At 40.3% G+C, this 24,761-nt stretch overlaps 1 protein-coding gene across 2 annotated transcripts; it reads right to left on the reverse strand.

Moving 5' to 3' along the window:
• Nucleotides 1-5,477: 5,477 nt before the first annotated feature.
• LOC311046323 (uncharacterized protein) lies at nucleotides 5,478-24,717 on the reverse strand. Of its 2 annotated transcripts, none has more exons than XM_084058555.1 (11): nucleotides 24,685-24,717; nucleotides 24,391-24,559; nucleotides 22,471-22,557; nucleotides 22,279-22,344; nucleotides 21,594-21,654; nucleotides 11,643-11,899; nucleotides 11,431-11,496; nucleotides 9,619-9,679; nucleotides 9,322-9,525; nucleotides 7,047-8,985; nucleotides 5,478-6,374 (listed from the first exon to the last, which is right to left on the reverse strand). In XM_084058555.1, exons 2-10 carry the CDS (start codon nucleotides 24,549-24,551, stop codon nucleotides 7,648-7,650), a joined length of 2,301 nt encoding a protein of 766 aa, XP_083914681.1. In that variant the 5' UTR covers nucleotides 24,552-24,559; nucleotides 24,685-24,717; the 3' UTR covers nucleotides 5,478-6,374; nucleotides 7,047-7,647. The 2 variants fall into 2 exon arrangements, with proteins under 2 accessions (XP_083914681.1, XP_083914680.1); XM_084058554.1 differs by lacking the exons at nucleotides 21,594-21,654; nucleotides 22,279-22,344; nucleotides 22,471-22,557; nucleotides 24,391-24,559; nucleotides 24,685-24,717 and adding exons at nucleotides 12,008-12,068; nucleotides 13,296-13,361; nucleotides 13,497-13,562; nucleotides 14,738-14,887; nucleotides 17,373-17,751.
• Nucleotides 24,718-24,761: the final 44 nt, after the last annotated feature.

Consider the following 24,761-nt stretch of genomic DNA (forward strand, 5'->3'; position numbering starts at 1 on the left):
CGCCTAACTCAAACCAAATCTCCCTTTCTGCTTCTTAGTCTTTCTTAGCTTAATGTTTTTAGCCTTTTAACATTTGTTTTGTAAAGCGACTTTGGGTACTAAGAAAAGCGCAATATAAGTCTGATGTATTATTATTATGTCAAAAGAGATGTTCTCATAAGAAGTACTCATAAATTGCATCAAATTAATTAATCCTCGTGGAGGCAAATTAATTGACCGTAGAGAGCTTAAGATGAAGGTTTCATACTAGAAAAACAGAGATAGGGAGACAGGGACAGATGCCAGCTCAAGCATCATTTTGCTTTCAGTTCAATATGTCTCAGTATATCACAGTCAGTCACCCATTTTTCATTAAATTATATACACTCTTGTGCACAAATGTAAATTCTTCAGATTAGTTTTTCTCACTTATAGAGTTATAAATCCCCAAACTTTTTAGCTTGCGATCCAAAAGAGAAGTTGCCCCATCAACTAAATAGTCAAGACAAGAGCTAAATGACTTCAGAACATTTTTTAGATAGTGATAGTTCATAATGTACCTTTTCCCTTCTTAGAAATGTAGTGGCGTCAAAGTATATACAAAAATAAAACATTCTGCTTGATTCTACCCTTATGCTTTGTTTACAACCACATTTCATCAGGCTGTCTAGAAAAAGATACTACACATACACTGGAAACCTGGAGTTGTGAAAGCTTGCTGTTCAACACTGTCAAAGGAATGAAGTCCCCCCTAGAAGGGCCCCTGGGTTTAGAAGTGTTACGGTAATTAAGAGAATGATGACAAACATCTAAACTAGAAGGTATGACTGCTACAATGAATCATGAGTTCGCAGCATAATCATAATCTAAATTAATTGCTTTTGAGCTTTTAGCTTTATGCTCTTTAATCAAGATCTAATCAATTGCATTTTATATAACCATAACCTAAGAGATCGCATTTAAGAATTAAAGTAATTGTATCAGAGCTAATGACATTATCAACTGGCTGATGGGAGCGTTTGATCACGACTCAAAAACTGGTCCAGCAACTTCATCTTGAAGGCAGGGATCAATATGGCCTTACCCGTGCCTACGCGCCCAGGGAGGAGGCGCCATGAGAGAATGACATTTAACCACTTAAACCCCAGCATGCGTATTCGCAGAAAATAGCTGATCGACAAGCTCACGATGCATTGTGAGCTTGTCGATCAGCTATTTTCAGTGAAGATATTTAATATAGCGAAAACTGAAATTTCACAAGTATAGAGCCCTGATGGACTCTCTGGTCAACCTCATAGGGTTTAAGTGCTTAAGGCGAAAGCGGGGAAGGCATCATGTCAGCTTACATTTTGTAGAAACCTATTTGGGTAAAATCTATAACAGAAAAAAAAGATTTGGGATGTGACAAAACCGCTTTAAGCCTGATTTATACTCCATCCTATGATGTCGTGACATGCCGAAAATAGATCTACAAGCTCACAGCACGTTGTGTTGTGAGCTTGTAGATCTGCTGTTTAAAGCATTACAATGTCGAGGAGAAAAATTGCGGCTGTCTGACTTGCCCACTCACTAGGCTTAGAAACAACCTGTATATAGAGGGCTACTCTGGGGCACTGTGCTGGGCCTACGGGACACCTTACAATGGCACTAAACCTAACTGTCCCCTTGACTCACTCCACCTCTCAAATCCCCCATGGAGCAGATAGCAGCCAAGTCAAGAGCCAGTCTAGAGCCTACAGTATATCACCCATATGACTGTGTCGCTCTCCATGAGTATATTATACTCAAACAAACTGGATGACATTCCTCCACAAAATGTTAACCAACCCACTCACTGGACCCTTTCCACAGACAGCAGGGTAAAGACATACTGCAGCTAAGTGAAATGAATGGATGAGTCTATTTGATTATGGTATATGGAGCAAGCACTTGTAAATTCTATTGCCAATAATGCTTGCTAACTGGCACACACGCAACAAGAAAGGTGCAATTTCAGGAAATTGCAGTTGTGGTTGCCCCGACACAAGTCGTGGGTTGCAGCTGTCTTGATCTCAGGAATCCACTGGGTAAAATAGCGTTAGAGGCCCTGCAACATGGGATTCAAATTTGGGGTTGGTTGGATCTTGCTTTCATGATACTCCGTTTTGTTTTTAAGAAATAGGTTTTTCAATTTAAGATCTTTTCATGGGCCAGTTTTATCTGTCCTATTTCAGGGGAAATAATGTTCCAAGTCATCACAGTGGCCAGAATGCTAGATTTGGGTTTAGGCTGAAATTGGGAATTAATCCATTAAGACCTGAGGCTGATTCCATAAATGTATTCCAAATCCAAGCAGTTTTCTTAAAAACCTATGTTTGGAGTTTGAGTAGAACTAGCGCGACAGAAATGTTATGAACTCCTTTCTTCTTGTCACATCGCTCTCCTCATTAAACACTTCATAGTTTTTAGAAATATAATTACTTGTTTTCATAACATCAGCGTCAGTGCTAAGTTTGATAAACAGGTACACTGCATAATTTTAACAGACTACGGGGGGAAAACCCTGCCGTTTAGTTTGTGTATGTGCTGCGTGCTACTCCTCTCACTGCGCAGTGTGTGCCTGTGCTGTGGACAGTTCAGAAACCCACCTACCAGTGACACTGAGAACAATGGTTACTCACTTTACAGGAAGCGAAGGACTGCAGTTTCCATTAGCTTGGATTCCCAATTGATGATGAAACTGGTAGGCAGGTTTCTGAACTGTCCATAGCCCTCCTCTGAGACACAGACAGAATAGAACAAAATGGTATCATTATAATGAGCATTAGTGAGGACCAATGATATGAAGATAGGTTGAAAATGTGTGAAGTGGTCACGTGGACATCTACTGTAGGCCTATATCGTTGCTGTCTGGTAAAAACCTTGTATCTCCATGTAGTCAGTCAAAGTTGAGCCTCAGGGGCCACCGTAGGGTCATGTTTTTGTGTAAATGAATGCCCTACTTCATCATACAAGGGTGTCACACAAACACTGTGAGCTTGCAGATCGGCTATTTTAACTATTTTAATTGTTTTTAGCGGCGCTAGCCGCTCGATCCTGCTCTATACCTGACTTTGTCCGTGTCCGTCAACGTTCTGATTGGTCAGGTCCGTCAACGTTCTGATTGGTCAGGTCCGTCAACATTCTGATTGGTCAGGTCCGTCAACGTTCTGATTGGTCAGGTGCGTCAACCAAGTGATTGGTCAAGCTTCACATGACACGTGGCTATAAACATATTATAAACACATATCGATGACAAAATGTATCAAAGGCGCCGCTACCTTCTCACAGGGTGTGATTTTTAATCATAAAAAGGAACGGTTTAGGGAATATGAGGTTTTCACTTGACAGCGACGATATGAAGCATAGCAATAGTGTCCTATAGGCCTAATGAAAGGATGGAGGAGGGAGGGAGTGTTTTAGGTGAGAGACAGGGCAAGAGATTGGCTGACAGGTAGACTAGACATCAATTAAACCACAAGAGAAAAAAGGGGGGCGAAAGAATGTAAGAGGTGTCCCTACTCCCTGCAGTGTGAGTGACTGACAGCCTCCGACCGTTGTCCCTGTCTCAGCTACCTGGATGTGTTATGGAGATACTTGAGGCGAGCGGTGGGACACGAGTAGGGAGTGAGGGGGAGAGTGAAGGAGGACACTGAGAAGCAGTAACCTCAGATTCACTCAAAAGTTCATAAAGGACAGACGGCGGTAATGCAGCAGTGAAGACGGTTACCATGGTAATTGGAGGTAAGTCTGATGTCTGAGGAATCAAAGAAGATGAGAGGCAAGAGAAGTTACAAAACGGGAGGGGGTGGTGTTGACTAACCAATATAAAAACCAAAGCATCCCAGATGACAATGACAGTGTACAGCAGAAATGTACAGCATCAAATGACTCAACTTCAATAATGGCAAGTTATCTGTTTGTGACACAAGGATGACACCTAGTGTTCATCATTAGCAAGAACAGCTGCATTACCAAATAAGGCCTCATATTGGCCCCGATTCACTAAGCAATTTACAACCATATGTTGATCTTACCGGCACTTAAGACAATTTTCTACATGCAAAATATTGTCTTAAATGCCAGTAAGATCAAAATATGGTCGTAAATTGCTTAGTGAATCGGAGCCATAGACTCCATTTGCGATGCCGTGGCTTCCTTCCTAAAATGTTTTACTTGTGGCCTGCCAGTATAGTCAGGTGTAATTCATACTTAAGTTGCTGAGTGTGTTTAAATGAACCTGGGCAGACAGGCTGTTTCTCAGTAGAATTTGTAAGGATTCCTAACTTGTTCCTTGTGGTGTCTAATTCTCAAGATGTGATCAGCTGGTTACATTTGGGTACACTGCCATTTGAACAAAAGGCAATTTATGTCTTTCGTAGGCCTAATCACTGTTATTATAATAGAAATGCAGTGCATGCATAAAAAAAAGGCTGAATATTTTTTTGTTCACAGCACAGATGAGTGGTTGCATTTGGGTACACTTGTAAACATAATGGGATGCAATTTTATGCGTCTTTGTTATGGTCCAAAGGCACAGTATGACAGGAGATGCAGTCGGCCCTCAGGTATTTTCATATAGGACCCCCTTTGAAAAACGTTTAGACACCCCTGCCATGTAATAATCATATTTGAACTGGGTACCCCCCACCCTGACAAGCGCTTGGAATTGTAGGCATTACATTTAGTTTGACTCTGTTCCAGATAAATATTGTGAAAATAGCAGATCTACAAGCTTACGAGGCGTTGTGAGGTTGTAGATTTTTTCACAACGTTTGCCTCTTTCTTAGGTAGTATTTGACAATTTGGTATTAAAAATGGCTTAAAAGTAATTAAATTGTAACTTTAGAAATGTGCAGATAGATACCCTGGATACACTTGTACTGTATGTTGGTTTGTTTACTGTTGAGTGAGAAAACAATGTTGCACATTAAGCTATTCAACTGGGGACCCGCAAAATTATTTGCAGACCCCAAGTTTGGGAACCACTGATCTAGACAGGGACATGCTCATATTGATTCAGGGATGCCAAGATCTACACAGGGACATGCTCATATTGACATCATTAACCACTTATAGTTGACACGGGGCCCCCAGGGCTCTATAATAGACACGACGTCACACCTTAAGATTGCAGATCTGCCACATAAGTTCGCCACATAATAGGGAAGCTAGGGTTCATGTGGTTAAGGGGTGCCATGGCATGACCCGATTATGCCATCAGTTACAGACACGAGGAAATGTCCCGTCTTCTTTATACCTAAACACCACACAACAGCAGACGACTATGTTTCCTGTATGTTGGATAGTCTTAGCTCAGCATCTCACACTAAACCATTAAATTATCCATAAACCCTAGCTGAATACGTGCAAGAACGTACAATTCATAATTAGTAATAATATAGTCATAATTATTCATTTGCAAGCCAAGCCCTTTGGTTGGCTTGAAAGCTATGAGCCAGAGTACCAACTTGAGGGGATCACTTTATTACAGTGTATAATATCAGAATTCTAAAGAGTAATGTATGAATCCACTATGTAAAACAGTGATTAATTCCTGAACGATTTACTGTACTGTGAGCTCTAAACTGGCACAAACTGATATGCTTGAACAGTGAAAATTAAGCTCTGTCAATAACATAAAGGGCACAAGATGCTGATTTACAGATACCAGAGATATTAAAGGATATACATTGAAGTAATACTGTAAGAAAAGACGTATTCATTCCCTTGTTCTCTGTTAAAAACATAGTAGAGTACGTATTTGTTATCAGAATAAGGTATCAGTCCCTTGTTCACAATGTTTAACACATTGTGACAAAATACTTTTTTTTACTAGACAAGCAGAAGACATTATAGATGTAATATTTATTTTATATTGTCTTGTTCTTTGGCTTTGAATAAAACTTCAAACCATGACTCTTAGAACTTGACTGAATAAATATCAATTTAACCTCAAATGATTTAAAGAAATGTTTTCTAAGTACTTAAGAGGCTTCTCAAGATTAAAACGAAGAAGAAAAAGAAAGAAACCTGGTCCTCATTTGTCACTGAATAATGTATCATTGCTTACACCTCCAATCCCACTACATGGTCTGTCTCAAAGTCTGCTTCCAAAAATAGATGTTTTTTTTTTTACCCAAGATGTCCAAGCTAATCACAGTAAGGCTTCCATCCTTTAGATGTACAGTCTACTGGCATGTCTAATCCATTAATCATCCCCTGGCTTTCCCAGCACCTGACAGACACTTTCCCAGAGAAAGGAAAGCTGAATAGGTTTTCCAAAGCTTTGAAGCAAAGACATGATAGACTTTCAAACAGGTTATGCACCTGTGTACAGACTAGAGCAAAGCTAAACATAAGCAGGAAGCATCCTACTTTTTAGCGGTGCCAACCGCTCTACACTTGACTTTGTCCGTATGTCCGTATCAGCACGGCGTATGAGCACGGGATGAGCACGGCAAAGAAGCAACACATACAAACACGCACACACACACACACACACACACAAACTTGCAGATTGCCTATGCCATCTCTCCTCTCATTGGCCACACGTGCCACTGGTTATCAAAGAGGGGTCCAGGGACCCCCAGCGTATGTTATGTCCGTCCGCCCGTTTAGAGCACGGGATTTTAAACAGCTATAACTCCAGTTTGCAGCATGCCACCAAGTCCAAATTTGGTATGTGCACTTAGACCACCAATAGGGACGAGCATGAATTGCTGAAGTTATCAAAGCGGGGTCCAGGGACCCCCAGCGTATGTTATGTCCGTCCGCCCGTTTAGAGCACGGGATTTTAAACAGCTATAACTCCAGTTTGCAGCATGCCACCAAGTCCAAATTTGGTATGTGGACTTAGACCACCAATAGGGACGAGCATGAATTGCTGCAGCCCCGCCCCCTCTGTCTTCCCATTGGCTGGCCTTTAAACAGCCATAACTCAAGTTCGCAGCATGCTACGGAGTACAGATTTTGTACATGGACTCAGACCACCAATAGGGACAACTGAAATGAGTTAAGCCCCGCCCCAAAGGCACCGCTTCCTTCACACAGGGTGTGATTTTTGAAACAATGGAGAGAATTTAAGCCAATTTTTGCAAGCCTCATGTTCTTTCTTTCTTTCTTTACTTCAGAAAACCCATAATTCCGGCCTGATAAAAAGCTTTGCCCTCTCCATCTGCATATCTATAAAAAAAAATATTTGGGATAGTCTGGCTGGAGGAAAATACAAAGTCTCTTCTATCTTCAGTAACTGTAAAAGTATCTGTGGAGAAAGGCCTTTTTTTGCCACAACAGCTGCAATGGAACTGGAGCAGTTTTGGACAATGGACTGAATTTGTCTGGGGTTGTATTGGGTAAGATGGATATAGAGTGCGTGAGTAATACATTGATTCTAAAATAAACACATTTACACACTGTAACCGATATTCAATCTGTAGGGAAACAAGGATATCAAAAGTTAATTTATAAAACCTGGGCTTACGTCCTTATCCTGTTTTGTAACCATGTTCAGAATTAAGCAGATCTCCCCAAACAGTCCAACTCCATTGACCCGTCTATTTTTAACAATACTCAGCCAGTAAAGACAAACATCCTCATAAAATCTCTCTGTCATTCTTCAGCAACAGCTGCAAGTCATTTAAAAGACAGTCAGACTAATGGATTGTTCTTTGACCTTCCTCTACGTCTCTCTCTGTCCTTACAGGTTTGAGCCCCACCTCTTTTCTTGGGTTTCCCGTTTGTTGGGTCAAAATCAGAGTCACTGCTATGCTCTTCACTCTCAAGGTCAAAATCTGAATCACTGCTATGCTCTTCACCCCCAGAGTTTGTTGGTCTTCCACTAGATTTCCAGGTGGTCTTTCTCGGTTTCTTGCTTCCCCTCTTTTCCTCTTCCTCATCTGCTGAGTCAGAGGCTGAATAACTATTGCCCTGACCTTCTTCATTCTCATCACCGTCGCATAACTTCCTCTTCAACTGGTCATCTGAGGTTATTACTGCACTACTCACTGAGTTTCCTTGACCTGTGATTGTATTGTTCCATTTCTTTGTAACCCCCTTCTCTTCCTCCTCCTCCTCAGAGTTGCCCGTGTCATTATTTCGCTCAGCCTCTTCCACATCAAGACCGCTGTTCTCCATGTCAGTCGTGTCATCTAATTCAGCCGTAGACTCAATCTTGTTTGTCTTCTTCGTTTGCACTTTCATTCCTGGGCCAGGTCCATGATAACGCTGGATGTGACTCTTCAGGCTAACATTGTGATTAAAGCCCTTATCACAATGCTGACACTGAAAGGGTTTCTCTCCTGTGTGGACGCGCATGTGGGATTTGAGGTGGCCTGCCTGGTTGAACGAACGTTGACACACCTCACATACAAACTGCTTTTCTCCTGTGTGCACGACTGAATGCCTCTCCAGTCTTGCTTTATTAGCAAACCTCATGTTGCATATCTGACAAACAATAATGACGGGACCTCTGTGGCTCTTTCTGTGTTCACGGCACTCACTGAAGGTCATAAACGTCTCTGGACAGTCAGAACAGTGATAGGGTTTCACTGCAGGTGGATGGCTCCACTCATGTTTAATTTTGTCTGCCTTTGTTTTGAAGGTTTCCAAGCAGAACCTGCACACATATTCCCAGCCTTCCTTGTGGATCCTGTTGTGACTCTTTAGATGAGACGCGGTGGCAAATCTCTTACCACACACATTACAAGAACAAGGCTTGATTTTGTGCTCACACGTATGAGGCTTCAGATCTTTGAACAACATTCCACATTCAGGACAGAGTCGGCGGAGCTTTCGGCCAACTGCTCCAGCCTCGGCAAAATTCTCACCGCTATTGGGGTCACCATCCATGGGCTTGCTGTCTGTATTAATGAGCTTCCAGTCGAAGGAGTCACTTTCATCATTAAGAATACCAATATTTTCAGTAAGGGTGACAGCAGAATTATGTGGAACACTGCTGAGGCTGTGAGTGTCACCCAAGGGCACAGCCTGGAAAGATAAAGAAGAGGTGATCAGTAATGTGTGCAGTAGGAATGCATCTAGTTTGATAGTGAGCCAACCTGAAAAAAGCCGACAACAAATTAAAGGACTGATTCCCACATACCATCCGGTATGGCCGGAATTGGCAAAAACAGACGCGTGCAATTAAGTGTGTGTGTGGATGCCTTCTTTTTGCTCATAACAGGAGGTGCATTCGCAACGGGAATCGGCCTAGTTATTACAAATCTTTACATCGCAGATGCTGGGGAATAATACATAGATAATAAAGTTATGATTATGATTATCAAAGATCCAGCACAAAAGACAAACATTCTTTCCCCCTACTTCTGTTTTATCAGGCGTCCAGTCACTGTCTGAACTGTGATCTGATGGCCCCTCTCCTCCTCCTTCATCAGAGGAGTCAATTCCTTCATCGGGGGAGTCATTTTCTTCATCAGATGAGACATTTTCTTCATCACTAAAACCAATAATTTCAGTGATGGCGGCGTCAGAACTCTCTGGATCATGGGTGTCACCTGAGGTCACTGCCTGTAAGTTAAAAGAGGAGATGACCTGTAACCTCCACTGTCATTAGAATGCATCTCTAGTTGTTCACATTTTAGATACTAGTGAAAGTATTACCTGCTGGGGCTTTCCTTGTATGTGGGAGTCCATAGTAGCGATTGAATCCATCCTGGAAAACCTGAAAAATGAATGAATGTTAGACTAGTTTTCCTGTCCTGGAAAATACAAGGACAATTTGAGAAATAGATGAATATATATACCGTCCTTTATTTATCTCTGAGGGGAAATTCAGGTGAAATTCAGGACAGACACAGGCAAGTGACACAAATAACTAGTTTCTTTTTGTTGGGGTTTTTTTTTGGGGCGGTGTAGCCGCCCCCTATAAGTGAGTTTTGGATACCGACCAAAAAAATTGTGTACCCCCTAACCCTTCCATTGTTAATGCAAATCGATACTTTTTTCATATCAGCCAATCACATTACAGCTAGTGCCATCACCACTAACAGTAATGTGATTGGCTGACTTTGCAAATTCAGGACTGTGATTGGCTAGCGAAACACATGACACATGTGCAGCCCTATGAATAGCAGTATGGACTTTAAAAAAAGTCAATTATCGTTTTTTTAAAGTGAGTCATGTTGTGATGACCACACACCGCCCACTTCACACTGGGTGTGATTGTTGTTGTTTTTTTAACAAATGGGTTTGTGAGTACAGTATGTCTGTCCAGGGCTACTGTTACAAACCACAGCACAAATCACCGTCAAAGGTCTTGCCAGTAAGCCAAGGAAGTACATTTTTCACTTGCCATACATCATAGATACGGCATAGATGACGGACATCACAGACTGGCCACATAAAGTCCAAGATCATACCATTATTATAACAGCAAAGAAAACAAAGACCAAAGATAGAGGATGACAATAATGACAAAGAGAAAGAAATCACAATAAACTAACTAAAATGAGTAATAATGGTTGTAATACGTTATAGATAAAAGCCAATTAGAAAAAGTAGGGGTTTTATTTATTGTTTTTAGCTCATTTTACATGCTATGGGGAAGATTGAAGTAGCTACAGACAACATACAGCCACTAGATGTCACACTAGATCAGCAGTTCCCAACAGTTTCTGAATCAGGGCCCAATTTGAAATCCCAAAAACATCCGTGGGCCACCCATCTAGCCGTTAAGTGGTCATATGGGTGGGCCGCGTGCATTTTCAGAGCATGTTTATTTAAATGATCAATCAATCGTGATCCAGCTTGGATCAATGGAGCCAACATTGAGAAAAGATGCCATGCCATTCCAATTACATTAATATATACTAGACCATACCCGTCGGCGCAGCGCATCCGTGGGGGGATATGCGCACATGATCTGGCAACCCGGGAGGCAGTTCGTCCCATAGCTGGGCAGGCCCGTAACCATGGCGACAGTGTTTGACAGAAAAACGCTAATAAGAAGCTGAGATTTGATGAAATTGAAAAACGGGCTTCACAGTTGCGTTCAGATGGTAATGGTCAATGGCTGTGTGCAAAATCAGAGCAATTGGTCCAGCCAGTGAGGAGAACCGGGTGTCTTCACTCACGTACTCACCACCACTACAGAGGTTACTAGAATTATAGTAGGATATAAATATTACAAAAAGGGGACTCCTGCACATCCAAAAGACCCCGTTGGAGGTGCAAGTCTAGTCAGCAGGTATATAAAATATAAAAAAAGGGGATGAACCTTCAAAGAAGGGACTGCACACTCCAGGGAACAGAAATGGACAACTTACTATTGCATAAGTATTTTATTAGCACGACGCGTTTCGCCGCGAGCTTCGTCAGGTGCTATACAAAAGTGTACAGTATATATATATATATTTTTTTTTGTTTTTGTTTCGCCAATTAGGGAATCGCTGCACTAGATAAAATTATTCATACCTTTCCTCCAGGCTTTCCGAGGCTGAGAGAGTTTCTTCATCACTGCTCCGTGGCTGATGATGTTCCCTTCAAACAACAAGTCGCTACATTGTAAAATAATTGTTTTAATTCACCTAAACGTCCTTTTGCACTTGCTAGTCTGCTTCTTTGACTCAGTGTCTGGATGAGATTCTATAAATGCAGACAGCTATAATACTGTTTAGAACACTCACCGGTCTGGTGAAAGTGAACCTGAAGTCAAGAAGGGTTTGGAGGTCGATGGGCCAGCTAGATCATTACAGCACGTCCCCTCTCCCCCTCCTTCATCATAAGAGTACTTTTCTTCATCAGGGAAGTATTTTTCTTCATCAGGGAAGTATTTTTCTTCATCAGGTGAGATATTTTCTTCATCACTAAAACCAATAATTTCAGTGATGGCGGCGTCAGAACTCTCTGGATCCTTATCATTGGTGTCACCTGAGGTCACTGCCTGTAACAGTTAAAAGAGGAGATGACCTGTAACCTTCACTGTCATTAGAATGCATCTCTAGTTGTTACATCCTCTGTTTCACATTTTAGATACTAGTAAAAGTATTACCTGCTGGACCTTTCCTTGTATGTGGGAGTCCCCAGTACCGATCAATTCCTTCCTGGAACACCTGAAAAATATTTAGAATTAGGTTAGGCTAGTTTTCCAGTCCTGGAACCAGGGATAATCTCACAAACCACACAACCGATCACTGTCGAATGTCTTGTCTGTCAAATATGGAGCCCTACATCATAGATACGGCATGGATGACGGACGTCACAGACTGGCCACATGAAGACCAAGATCCACAGCCATGCCGTTATTATTATTGCTATTACACTATTATTTATTACCTTACCATAAACAAAACTAACTGAAAACAAAACTCAAAGTACGTCCAGATGCATATGGTCAATGTAGGGTACTCAAGAGTTAAGTACCTGCTATTACCAAGTATCCAATCCATTACCTTTAATTCAAGTCAACTTTATTAATAGAGCGATTTATAAACACAAGCCAAGGCATGATTGATCCAAAGTGCTTAACAGCAAAGAAAAAAAAAGAGAAATACAAGATAATATAATCTGAATAATGACAAACAGAAATAAATTACAACAAACTAACAAAATTAAGTAATAATAATATTAATACGGAAAATGAAATGCTAGTTTAAAGTAGGGTTGTTTTTTCTTTTTTTTTCTTCTATTAGATGCTATGGGGAAGATTGCTCCACAGTATAATGAAGACTGCCACTAAAATGCTTGTTGCTACAGACAACATACAGCCACTAGATCAGCGGTTCCCAACAGTTTCTGAATCAGGCACAATTGGAAATCTCAGCAGTGGGCAAGTGTTTTTTGTAGCCTTCTGCTCTCGCTGCACAAGGGAGAGAGAGCTGGCCAGTGTGAAGCATGTTTGTTACAATGTTGCTTATTTCTAACCTAAAATCTTTTCAGATGCAAATTTTAGTGTGCTGATTAAGTTTAAAATGAGTAATACACCGTTTGGATGTCATCTTGAAGCTCTGTAATGGTGATTGAAATCAAAATTCATATTCATATGGCATCTAATGATAGAAATGTCTTCATTATGACCGCGGGTATGCTCTAAAAGTGTGAAAACCTTTTTTATTTTATTTCACTAGGTCTTTAAGTTCCTATTTATTGGCATCACAATGAAAACTCACTTTTCAAGGTTTTAAGGAAGAAATAACATGACATTTTTAGAGTATGTTTTTTATATTAATGTTATATTATCAATAAAGTCTTAAGTGTTTTGCCAATTATTTGGGGGACCACTTGCACTATCCTCACGTCCCACAGGTAGGGTATATTGCACAACATACAATTATTTATACCTTTCCTCCAGGCTTTCCGAGGCTGAGAGAGTTTCTTCATCACTGCTCCTTGGCTGATATTGCACCCTTCAAACAACAAGTCGCTACATTGTAAAAAGAAATGTTTTAATTCACATAAACATCCTAGTCTGCTTCTTTGACTCAGTGTCTGGATGAGATTCTATAAATACAAACAGCTATAATACTGTTTATAACACTCACCGGTCTGGTGAATGTGAACCTGAAGTCAAGCTGGGTTTGGAGGTCGATGGGCCAGTTAGATCATACCTAAGAGTGTCATGATGGAAACATAATAAGCATATCATTAGTTAGTTAAGTGCCTGGCGGCTGCACACTACACAACTTAAAAAATCCTGACATGATTCACTGTGATGTGGTATAAAAACACAAGATGTCACATTTATCATGCTGTAATACACTAAGACTAAGGTATGACTGAATTCCAGGTAGAACATAATAATCCTAGCTCTGTAGAGGCCATGTAGTCTCGCATTACTAGACCATCAGAGATGTTGGCCAACCGATGTCTGTTGACATCTAAATTCAATGTAGTTGAATTTGAAAACCAATCCTGATACTGACCCAATATTAAGGGCCACCCTAAAGTCTTTGCATCGGTGCTGTAATGCTGTATATATACTGTATACAGCTATGCAACCCTCACTGCACCACCGATCCAACCGATATGCCAATATATGGAGATTTCTGTATCTGTCAGTCCTTGTCCCATGCCCATATATGGGCATATCCCCTTTTGTGCCCATATATGGAGCTGACCGGTTTGTTTGCGCCTGGTGCCATTGCGACACATAGAACGCGCCCCCTCTATTGATTCGAAGATTGATTTGAAGTGAGTGTGCGCGTGCATCCTCACTCCTCGCATACATGGTAAGCAACACAGCATTTTGGCTTCAGTGCTGCCAGTATCCTATCTGCATGCATGCCTCAGCCACCGTTCAAAGCAAACTTTTACTTTCAGCTCCTATAATTCAAGGCATTCCTTGAGAAGATTTACAAAGACTAAAACTAAGCTAAAAACTAGTAATTTCCTAAACAAACATGTTTCCTATGTATACACATTAAGGAAAAATAAAATGTGTGTGATGTGCCTGATGTCATAAAAATAGCATTCCTCCAGTAAAAACAAAATCATTACCATTACACCCCTGTATATATATATATATATTCATTGTATATTAGCAACAAAAGCTGAAATCCTTTCCTTTTTTTCACCACTGATTTATTGTACCAGCTGAGTGGTAGGCAGGTAAAGGCCTTGGTGATTTTGGATTTATTTGTATTGTGCCAAGCATCCCGATTCCCGACTGAAATGGTTGATAAAATGACTACATATAATTCAAACGACCAGTGATTATGTGCATTTATGTTGGCATGTTGATCTGAAGAGATGGTGTCGGTGTAGTTAGCAAACCTTAGCTTACCAATCAAGAAGGAAAGTGGCCATCTCTGAATGTGTTTTCAGCCGTTGAATCTCCATCAGCTCACACCAACGATGAAACGCTGATGCAATGTTCACCCTCGTCTTGGCCCTCTTTTTCTCAGCAAGTATTGTCAGTACTGTCGGCAACTTACTGGGGTAAACAAAACACACATTTTGTTTTTTATTATACAATTGTTGGGGTGGGGGGGGACTTTTATACCACACCTTTCTAAAAGCAAAATTAATAACCCCCATTTGTACACCCAAGTCTTTGAATTTGTTTTGGGGTTGATATTGTTGATTGGTTCTTGAATTTAAAGTGACTGAATGCAATTTATGTTGGGGTTGATGTTTTTTGTAATTTTTTTGAAATGCGTTTGTTGTAACCCACCTCTGGTTAGACTAAGTACTCTCTGGTAGGTACACGCCTACCTGGCACCCCAAAGCAGCTAACTGTGAGCACCAGCACAATAATACAGCGGCTGATAGAGGGAAATGACTGTGTGTTTGTGTGTGTGTGTGTGTGTGTGTGTGTGTGTGTGTGTGTGTGTGTGTGTTGTATGTATGGCTTAAAGTTACACAGTTGACCTATACAGGGATACCAGAGGAATCCTCCAAACCATTAATTAATCATTAAAGGGGAACTATGATTTGAAAGGTCTTGATAAACATAGAGTGTCTATTTTCAAACAGAATTCTAACTTGGCACTGCCCAGCCGCTCCCCCCTCTTTGATGCATTACTTCATTCTCTCTCTCTCCCTCAATTTAATGGGAATTAGAGAGCACTAGTGAGCACAAGAGAGAATGTGTTTCACACTTTTATGGCCCAATCAATCAATTCTGTGGCTCAGTGCAGGCAGCTACACACACACACACACACACACACACACACACACACACACACACACACACACACACACACACACACACACACACACACACACACACACACACACACACACACACACACACACACACACACACACACACCCTTTGAAGTTCAAAAGGGATTAATTAACAGTGTGTGTTCAAAGCACCGCCAACCTCCCTCCATCCCAACCACCCCCACAGACAGAGAAGCCCTCTGGTCCTCAGGATGAACATAAACAACAGTGGAACTAAACAAAAATACAGCAAGAGGGGCGTATCTTTCTGCAGGAGGTGACAACAGCACTTATATTGCAATATTCTTGATCACAGATGATATCTAGTCTGTAGCTACTATACTGTATCATGATATGGATGTATCAGCCTATTGATGTATTGTCCAGCCCTAAAGCTGAGAAGCATCATGAGTCTCAATTATGCTGAATTTACTGCTGTTTGGAATAATAATATTCATCTTGGACACATATTCCTACCTGCTCCCAGGTATACTGTTCCACAGGCTGCTAACTATGGATTTATTGTTATTATTTTAGAAATGTCAAATGGATATGAAATTGGATAGATAACAATAGCTGACCCCAAGTCTTCTTAATTTATTGCTGTGTGTGTACTGTATGTAATACATGCATTATGCAACGTAACAATGGAGGAAGAAACTCAGATATTTGACTTAAGTAAAAGTAGCAATACCACTGTGTAGAGATACTTTGTTACAAGTAAAAGGCCTGTGTTCAAAATGTTACTTAATAGCCGATCTATTATGGAAATACTCCAATAAAGTAAAAATACCTCAAAATTGTACTAAAAGAATTACTTGGTAACTTTGAAAAAGTAAAGGCAGACTAGGTAACTTTGAGCCTAAATTTGAAATATATATACATTTATTTTTCATTTTTTCCCCTCTATCAGCCACTATATAATTTTGCTTCTGTGTTTTCCTGCAGAATGACACATCCATCTGGCTGTATTTTGGTTTTGTTCCACTGTTTATGTTGACATTCCACTGTTTATATTGACCTTCATCCCTTGCAGGGACTGAAAAGTCTGTGGGGGGGAGGGGGCTCGGAGCTCTTAATTGATCCCTTAGAACCTCAAAGGGGTTGTGCACCGAGTTGATTGATTGAGCCATAAGAATGTCAAACTCGGTCTGTGCTCTTCTAATCAATGAATGCACCAAAGACAGCAATGACTTTGATGCCTGTCAGAGGGGAAGTGTGTGTGTGTGTGTGTGTGTGTGTGTGTGTGTGTGTGTGTGTGTGTGTGTGTGTGTGTGTGTGTGTGTGTGTGTGTGTGTGTGTGTGTGTGTGCACAGATCTGCTATCTTACCTAGTATGCCTTAAAGGGGTTCTAGGCAACTTCAGAGATCAAACTTGGCTCCTCCACACCCCCCCCCTCCCCTCACCCTCCGCTCCTCCCCCTCTCACCGTCACACTGAGCCTATGGTGATGTTTCCATCAAAAACATTGAAGCCCGAATTCGGCAATAGACTATGATGCGATGGTTATATATGTATTTCCTCTCCCCATGGTTGGTAAAATGACCGTGTAGTACATACAATGAAGGCTAATGGACCCAGCTTCACCAGATAGGAGCGTTAGCATTGGTTACAATGGAAAACCAGATAATTTGGCAGGATAAAAGCTTTGTGGCTGTGTCCACCAAGACGAGCAGATTACAATACTTGTTGGTTTACTTTGGGAGCGCTACGTTTTATTATGTGAATAAACACTTTGGTAGAGAAACATACCTGTCCAACAGAAACATTCCCAAATCAGCGTCGCTCCTCATCTGCAGCCTGTCCTTCAACGCACGCCATCGGGTAAACGCAAGCCCCAGATTTACTCTTGATTTACCGCGAACTTTGTCTGCATGGCGTTTACTTAACCTTCTTTTCTTTGATAAAACGTCGGCCATTGCTAGTCCTGTACGTTCGTCTGAATCAACGAATGAACGCAAGGAAAAGGGGGGCTGTACCCGGGAATACCTCAATACCTTTGAACACACCCTCGCGCTGTTATCGGCTAGAACACAGTATCGTGTTGTCGCTACCTTTCTTGAACGACGTAAAAGCATTAAAATAAATAAAATCTTCCAAAAAGTCGAGGAGACGAGGACTGGTTGGACTTCAGCGTGACTGTGGGTGTGAGCTAAGCAGTGTCAACACTGTGGAGATGGGGAGGGGGCGGGGCCAAGTTCCTTAAAGCAATAGCATCAGTTGCAAAGTGGTGGAAGAAGTACTCAATATTTTTACTTCAGTAAAAGTAGCAATACCACAAATGTAGAATACTCTGTTACAAGTAAAAGGCCTGTTCAAAATGTTACTCGAGTAAAAGTACCAAAGTATTGTTGGTATCAAAATATATTTAAGTACCAAAAGTAAAGTACAAAAATGTTTGTCGGCTATTTTCAAATAGCCTACGTATAAAATAGGGCTAAAGTGGTTAATGTATGTTTTATAATATAATGATTTATATCTGCAAAGTAACTAGTAACTAAAGTTTTCAAATAATTGTAGTGGAGTAAAAGTACAATATCTGCCTCTGAGATGTTGTGGACTAGAAGTAAAAGTATTGAAAATTGGAATTACTCCAGTAAAGTAAAAAATACCTAAACATTGTACTTTAAGTACAGTACTTGAGTAAATGTACTTAGTTACTTTACACCACTGGCAATGCAGCTAAGATTCCTAGGCCTAGTAAACAATTATATTTACTTGAAGTTCAAAGGGATCAATTAAGAGCTCTGGTCGAGCTCCCCCAGATATAGGCGTCCCTGCAAGGGATTAATGTCAATATAAACAGTGGAATGTCAACATAAACAGTGGAACAAAACCTAAATACAGCCAGAGGGATGTCTTTCTGCAGGAAAACACCCCAGCATAATTATATAGTGGCTGATAGAGGGGGAAATAAATACAATGTTGGCTTAAAGTTACCCAGTTGATTTTACACAAGATGTCCAAGTATAGTAACTTATTCCTTAGATCAAGTATAGTCTACTGGCATGTCTGATCCATTAAGCAAGTTGTTTTCCCAGCACAAGACAGGCACTTTGTCAGAGAAAGAAAAGCTGAATAGGCTTTCCAAGGCTTTAAAATACATGATAGACCTTCAAACTAAATATTTGGGACATTCTGTCTCTTCTGTCCTGTTGAGCAAGGCATTTTTGAAACACAACTGTAATGGAGCTGAAGTATTTGTCTGGAGTTGTATAGGGTGACTTATGGATGTGAGGGTGTGAGTAATACTCATCCCTGTAGAAATATCCCAACAATTTCTTCTGCAAACACAATGTCACTGGAGACCAATTATAGTAATGACACTATAATAGCACAAACTTGTATTAAATCACTAAACAGTAAAAGGCATTTATGTCAGGAGCAGGGCAGGAATTTCAGGGAGGCCACGAAGGCCATGGCTGCCGTTGCCCCTCAGTTTAGCCTTGTTCCCCTCAAAAAAATGGCATGCCCTGAGGCCACAGTGGCTTTAATGCCCCAGCTGACTGTGCCACTTTCTCCTCTGTCTCTTTCTTGTCAATATGTAGACACCAGTGTCTCTTTCTTGTCACATAGACACCTGCGTCTTTTGTTGAGATTCTGAATTCTTAACTCCCCTTACGTCCCCATCTTTAAACCAATGCAGTAACTTTGATTGGTGCAACAAAAAAAAACCTGATGAGGGAAATCTGTGATACAGACATGCTCATTTAAAGACTAGGCAGTAGTCATGCTTAGGTGTTTGACTGCCATCACCAAATGGCATTGTTCAAAGCTAAATTCCACTCAGTAAATCAAGGTATTCTGCAGTCTGTCATTTCTGTACAGCACCACCCTCTATTCACGTTGGTTTGGAAGCAGAAGCTTCTCATGTGTAATGAAATATTTTAATCAACATGTGTCAAATAATTACTCATGTAATGTGTGTCATGTACAGCTGATCATTGTTGAAAAATAAACCCCTTCATTGCGAAGGTGGCAGAGTTTATTTACCAATGACTGGCTCACTATTATCACAGTTACTCTACTAGTCCCATAGTACATTCAGTTCAACAATAACATGTAGCTAGCTGTACGGTCGTATGCAGTTGTGAAGGAGTGGGAAATCGCATTAAAGCTCACGTTTTCAATTACAGCATATATTATCAAATATTGTTAGCCCTATCAAGAGCTGGGTCAATAACCAGACTGGAGAATGAAAACTTCGTTTCTTGTCAGAGATTAAAACAAACTCAGTCCGAGCTGTGGTTTTAGAATACAGTATTTTAGAATACAGTATTTGAGAGAGTATATATATATATATATATATATATATATATATATATATATATATATATATATATATATATATATATATATATATATATATTATATTTATATTTATATATATATATATATACTCTCTCAAATACTGTATTCTAAAATACTGTATTCTAAAACCACAGCTCGGACTGAGTTTGTTTTAATCTATATATATATATATATATATATATATATATATATATATATATATATTTATATTTATATTTATATATATATATATATATATATATATATATATATATATATTCGCTGCCAGTTAGGCATATGATATCAAGTTACTAACCTGAGCTTTAAGGAAACAAAACATGTAATAACAGATGAAACTTGCCGCAACATGCACACACACAGCTATTTGACATCACATCAGTGCTGGTTAATAAACACATTTACAAACTGAGATTCAATCTACAGGGATACAAGGACATCACCAGTCTAACTTATAAAACCTAGGCCTATTGTGAGTGTTTTGTTTACCATTTTCAAAATTAAGTATTGAAAGTAGATTTCCGCAAATCTCCACAAGTAGCAAAAATAAGTATACAAATTTCCCCAAATAGTCTACCTAATTTGACCATCCTATTTTAAATACTCGTCTTGTACCAATCTCCACAGAGAGAGAAATCTTCAAGAGCACAAGCTCTTGAAGATTGCATCAAGCCGAGCACTCTTCTCCATTTCATTCGTCTCAACTAAATCAGCCTCAGGCTCATTTCTGATTGGCTGCTCCAGCTGCACTTCCACCCCTGGGTCAGGGACTTGTCCATGATAACACTGGATATGACTCTTCAGCACAACATTGTGATTAAAGCTCTTATCACAGTGCTGACACTGATAGGGTTTTTCTCCTGTGTGGACACGCATGTGGGATTTGAGGTGACCTGCCTGGTTGAACGAACGTTGACACACCGTACATACAAACTGCTTTTCTCCTGTGTGCACGACTGAATGCCTCTGAAGTTTATCTTTGCCGTGAAACCTCATGTCGCATATGTCACAAACAAGATGGCTGGAACTCTTTATGTGTTTACGGCGCTCTTTGAGGGTCGTAAACACCTCTGGACAGTCAGGACATTGATAGGGCTTCTCTGCAGGGGGATGGAACCGCTCATGTGCAAGTTTGTCTGGCCTCGTTTTGAAGGTTGAGAAGCAGAACTTGCAGACATGCTTATAGCTTCCCATATGGAACCTCTGGTTGTGTAGACTTAGAAGACGCTCAGTGGCATATCTCTTACCACACACATTACAAGAACAGGGCTTGATTTTGTGCTCACATGTATGAGGCTTCAGACTTTTGGGCAACTTTCCACAATCAGGACAGAGTTGTCTGGGTTTTAGGCCATCTTCTTCATCCTCTTCTATGGGTTGTCTGTCTTTATTATTAGGCATCCAAGCACTGTCTGACCAATTGAGAACTTCCCCATCTTCCTCTCCTTCATCAGAGGAGTTATTTTCTTCATCAGATGAGACATTTTCTTCATCACTACAGCCAATAGTTTCAGTGATGGCGGCATCAGAACTCTCTGGATCAATGCAGCTGTGGGTGTCACCTGCCTGTAACAGTTACAAAGGAGATGACCTGTAACCTTCACTGTCATTTGAATGCATCTCTAGTCTTCTGTTTCACATTTGAGATACTAGTAAAAGTATTACCTGTTGGGGCTTTCCTTGTATGTGGGAGTCCACAGTAGGGTTCCCATGAACCCTTGAAAACCTGAAAAACAGTGACTAGCATTAACCTAAACATAAACATTAGACAAGTTATGTATAAATGCACGGAATCAGTATGTGGAGCTTTCTGTCTCGGGCGTAACTCAAGTGCCATCTGATTGATCGATTTCAAACTCAGCGTCTAATCGCTGAGGACCCAAGCGTGTGTTGGGCTGAGTGGGAATTTGGTCGGTCTCTCTGTGTCCCATTTAATGCCCATATATGGAGATTTCTGTAACTGTCTGTCTGTGTCCCTTTTATGTCCATGTATGGAAATCCCTGATGTCATAATTATGTCGTCATAGTACTGACGTCGTAGACTGGCCTCCAAGTACTATGATAATGGGTCCTGTACCAAGTCAAGTACTCATGCCCCAGTAATAATATCATAATAATATTATTATTATAATAATAATAATAATAATAATAATAATAGAGATAATAGGTTATGGGCAATGAATAGCTTACCACTAGTAAAAGTAGATCATAGCTGCTTGTAGATGCTATGGGGAAGACTGTTCAACAGTCTCAGGGCTGCCACTGCAAATGCTTCACCAGCCTTTAGTTTTAAAGTTGCTACAGACAACATACTGCCACTAGATGTCGCACTAAATACAATTATTTATACCTCTCCTCCAAGCTGTCCGAGGCTGACACAGTGTCTTCATCACTGCTCCTTGGCTGATGATGCTCCCTTCAAGCAACAAATCACAATTCACATAAACATCGTTTGGCACTTGCTACTCTGCTTCGTTGAGTCAGTGTCTGTATGAGAATTTATTAGAATAGAATAGAATACAATATTCTTCATACTACTCACCATTCTGTTAAAAGTGAACCTGAAGTCAAGCGGCGCTTACGGCCACATTTGCAGGGTTTGGAGGCCCAATCATCAAGTTGTTCATACCTAAGATTATCATAATGATAACATAATAAGCATGTTAGTAGGCAATAACGTACCTGATGCATACACAACTTTTCGAATCCTAACAACATGCCCTTTTCTGTTCACACCAAATCTCTTTGCCAAAAATTGCTTATGCTTGTAGATCTGCTATTTTGGCTAATCCCCCGCCCCCCCCCCCAGAATATAGACGCTGGGGTTCAAGTGGTTAATATGCAAAAACTGCACAAAAGATTTAATCTTTTTCTGGGTGTCCCTTTTTTCAACTTGGAAATAAGGGACGCCTGGGCGAGTGTCCATTATTTGAATTTCAGGTAGTTGGCAACCCTTGATCGCATGTGCGCCAAAAAATCTATGAAGTGTGACCAAACATTTGAATTGGTTGCAGCGGTGCACCTGACATTGAGCAGGTCTATGTCTGTTTTTTATATTGTTGACAACTGCGTGGCCTGCAGAGAGCCCTCCTCCTCCTCGCAGCATTTCAGCGTCAGGCAGCAACAAACTGAAGCAGTGAGGGGGTAAGATGGATGATTATAGAATGTAACGCTGCTTATAATAAGGCTACCGTTTAAAAAATGTAAGTCCTTGTGAAATACTGATTAACTGTAAACTGCAACAGTTTGAAAAAAAAAAAAAACATGTAAGTATTGCTCATGCACTTTTTGTGTGTTTGCTGTATTATTAGCCTGCCTCATTTCAGTGGCTGGTAGTATTTAATACGTGCAGTGCACTGACGGGGTCGTAACGGGTGGGCTGGCTACTGGACTGGACCATGTGGGCGGGTCACCTGTTAGTCTGGTGGATGGCCGAACATTGTCTGCTTTATTTCTGTCTGCTTTATCATTTCGATGAGTTAAATAAATAAAGGTTATCCTGTTATGTGCCATTGGAAGTTCTGCCTTTATTAATATTTACAGTAGAAATATTCTGTGGGTGAGCTCTTTACATTTCTCATACCAGAGACAAGGTTTATTACACTATTCTCACCAACCATGTGGTTAAAGTTGTTATTGCCACTTAATAATTCCATGGTCAACAGCGCCCTTTGCTGGCACCTGTTGACCTACAAAACTGTTCATAAAATATTCATCAAAATGTCAGAAATAAGTGAAGGTTTGCAAGGTTACCTTTATTCCTGTTTAGCATTTACATAATGTGTTAAATTACCAGCGTGCATGGGAGCTGACACTCACAGTGCTGTCAACATCCCATAGATAACATTGGTTGTAAGTTTAGAGTGGGCTACAATATTCACTTATGTTGTCTCTCACTCGTGCTGGCATAAAACTTGTTTATAACTTTATGCATAAAACAAACATACTTGGTCCCACTGCAATTGAGGTCCGTTCCGTTGTGCACTGTATATGCACAATACAACAACGCGTGCTCGAGTCGACAGTTACTACTAGTGGTGGAAAAAGTACTCGATTAAATGTTTTACTTAAGTAAATGTATCAATACTGCAATATAGAAATACTCTGTTACAAGTAAAAGTCTGGAATTCAAAATGTACTTGAGTAAAAGTAAGCTACAAAAGTATTGGTTACAAAATGTACTTAAAAGTACCAAAAGTATAACGTTTTGTATAATCTAAATCTACAAAGTAACTAGTAACTAAAGTTTTCAAATAGTTGTGGTGGAGTAAAAATGTGGAGTAAAATGTTTGCCTGAGATGTAGTGGAGTAGTCCAGTAAAAGTATTGAAAATTGTAAAAACTGAAGTAAAAATACCTAAAAATTGTACTCTCAAGCACAGTACTAGAGTACATGTACTAAGTTATTTTTTTTACACCACTGCAGGTTGATCAGAGGAGTCGGCAAACCTTACCTTACTTACCGATCCAGAAGATAAGTGGCCACCTCTGCGTGTGACTTGAAGCCTCGCATCTTCATCAAAACACTCCACCGACGAAACGCTGATCCTATGTTTACTCTGGTCTTGCCTCTTCGTAAGTCAGCAAGCTTTGTGGAAGCGTACTTCTTTTTTTTAGGCGGCATGTTGCAGCCTGCAGTGGTTAACAAAACCTAAAATCCTGGACTCGTCAATTTTTGAAAACAAAAACAAAAACACAAAAAAACATATATATAATATGCATGCGAATACAACGTTGGTGATGATGACAGCACTAACCTTTCTTATTTGATTGTGCACGAGTGTTAACAGGATTTTAGTTTAGCTATTCTTCTGCCCACACAATACATACATAG

Source organism: Gymnoscopelus microlampas (assembly GCF_963454915.1).
Source record: "Gymnoscopelus microlampas genome assembly, chromosome: 5".
Taxonomy (NCBI): domain Eukaryota; kingdom Metazoa; phylum Chordata; class Actinopteri; order Myctophiformes; family Myctophidae; genus Gymnoscopelus; species Gymnoscopelus microlampas.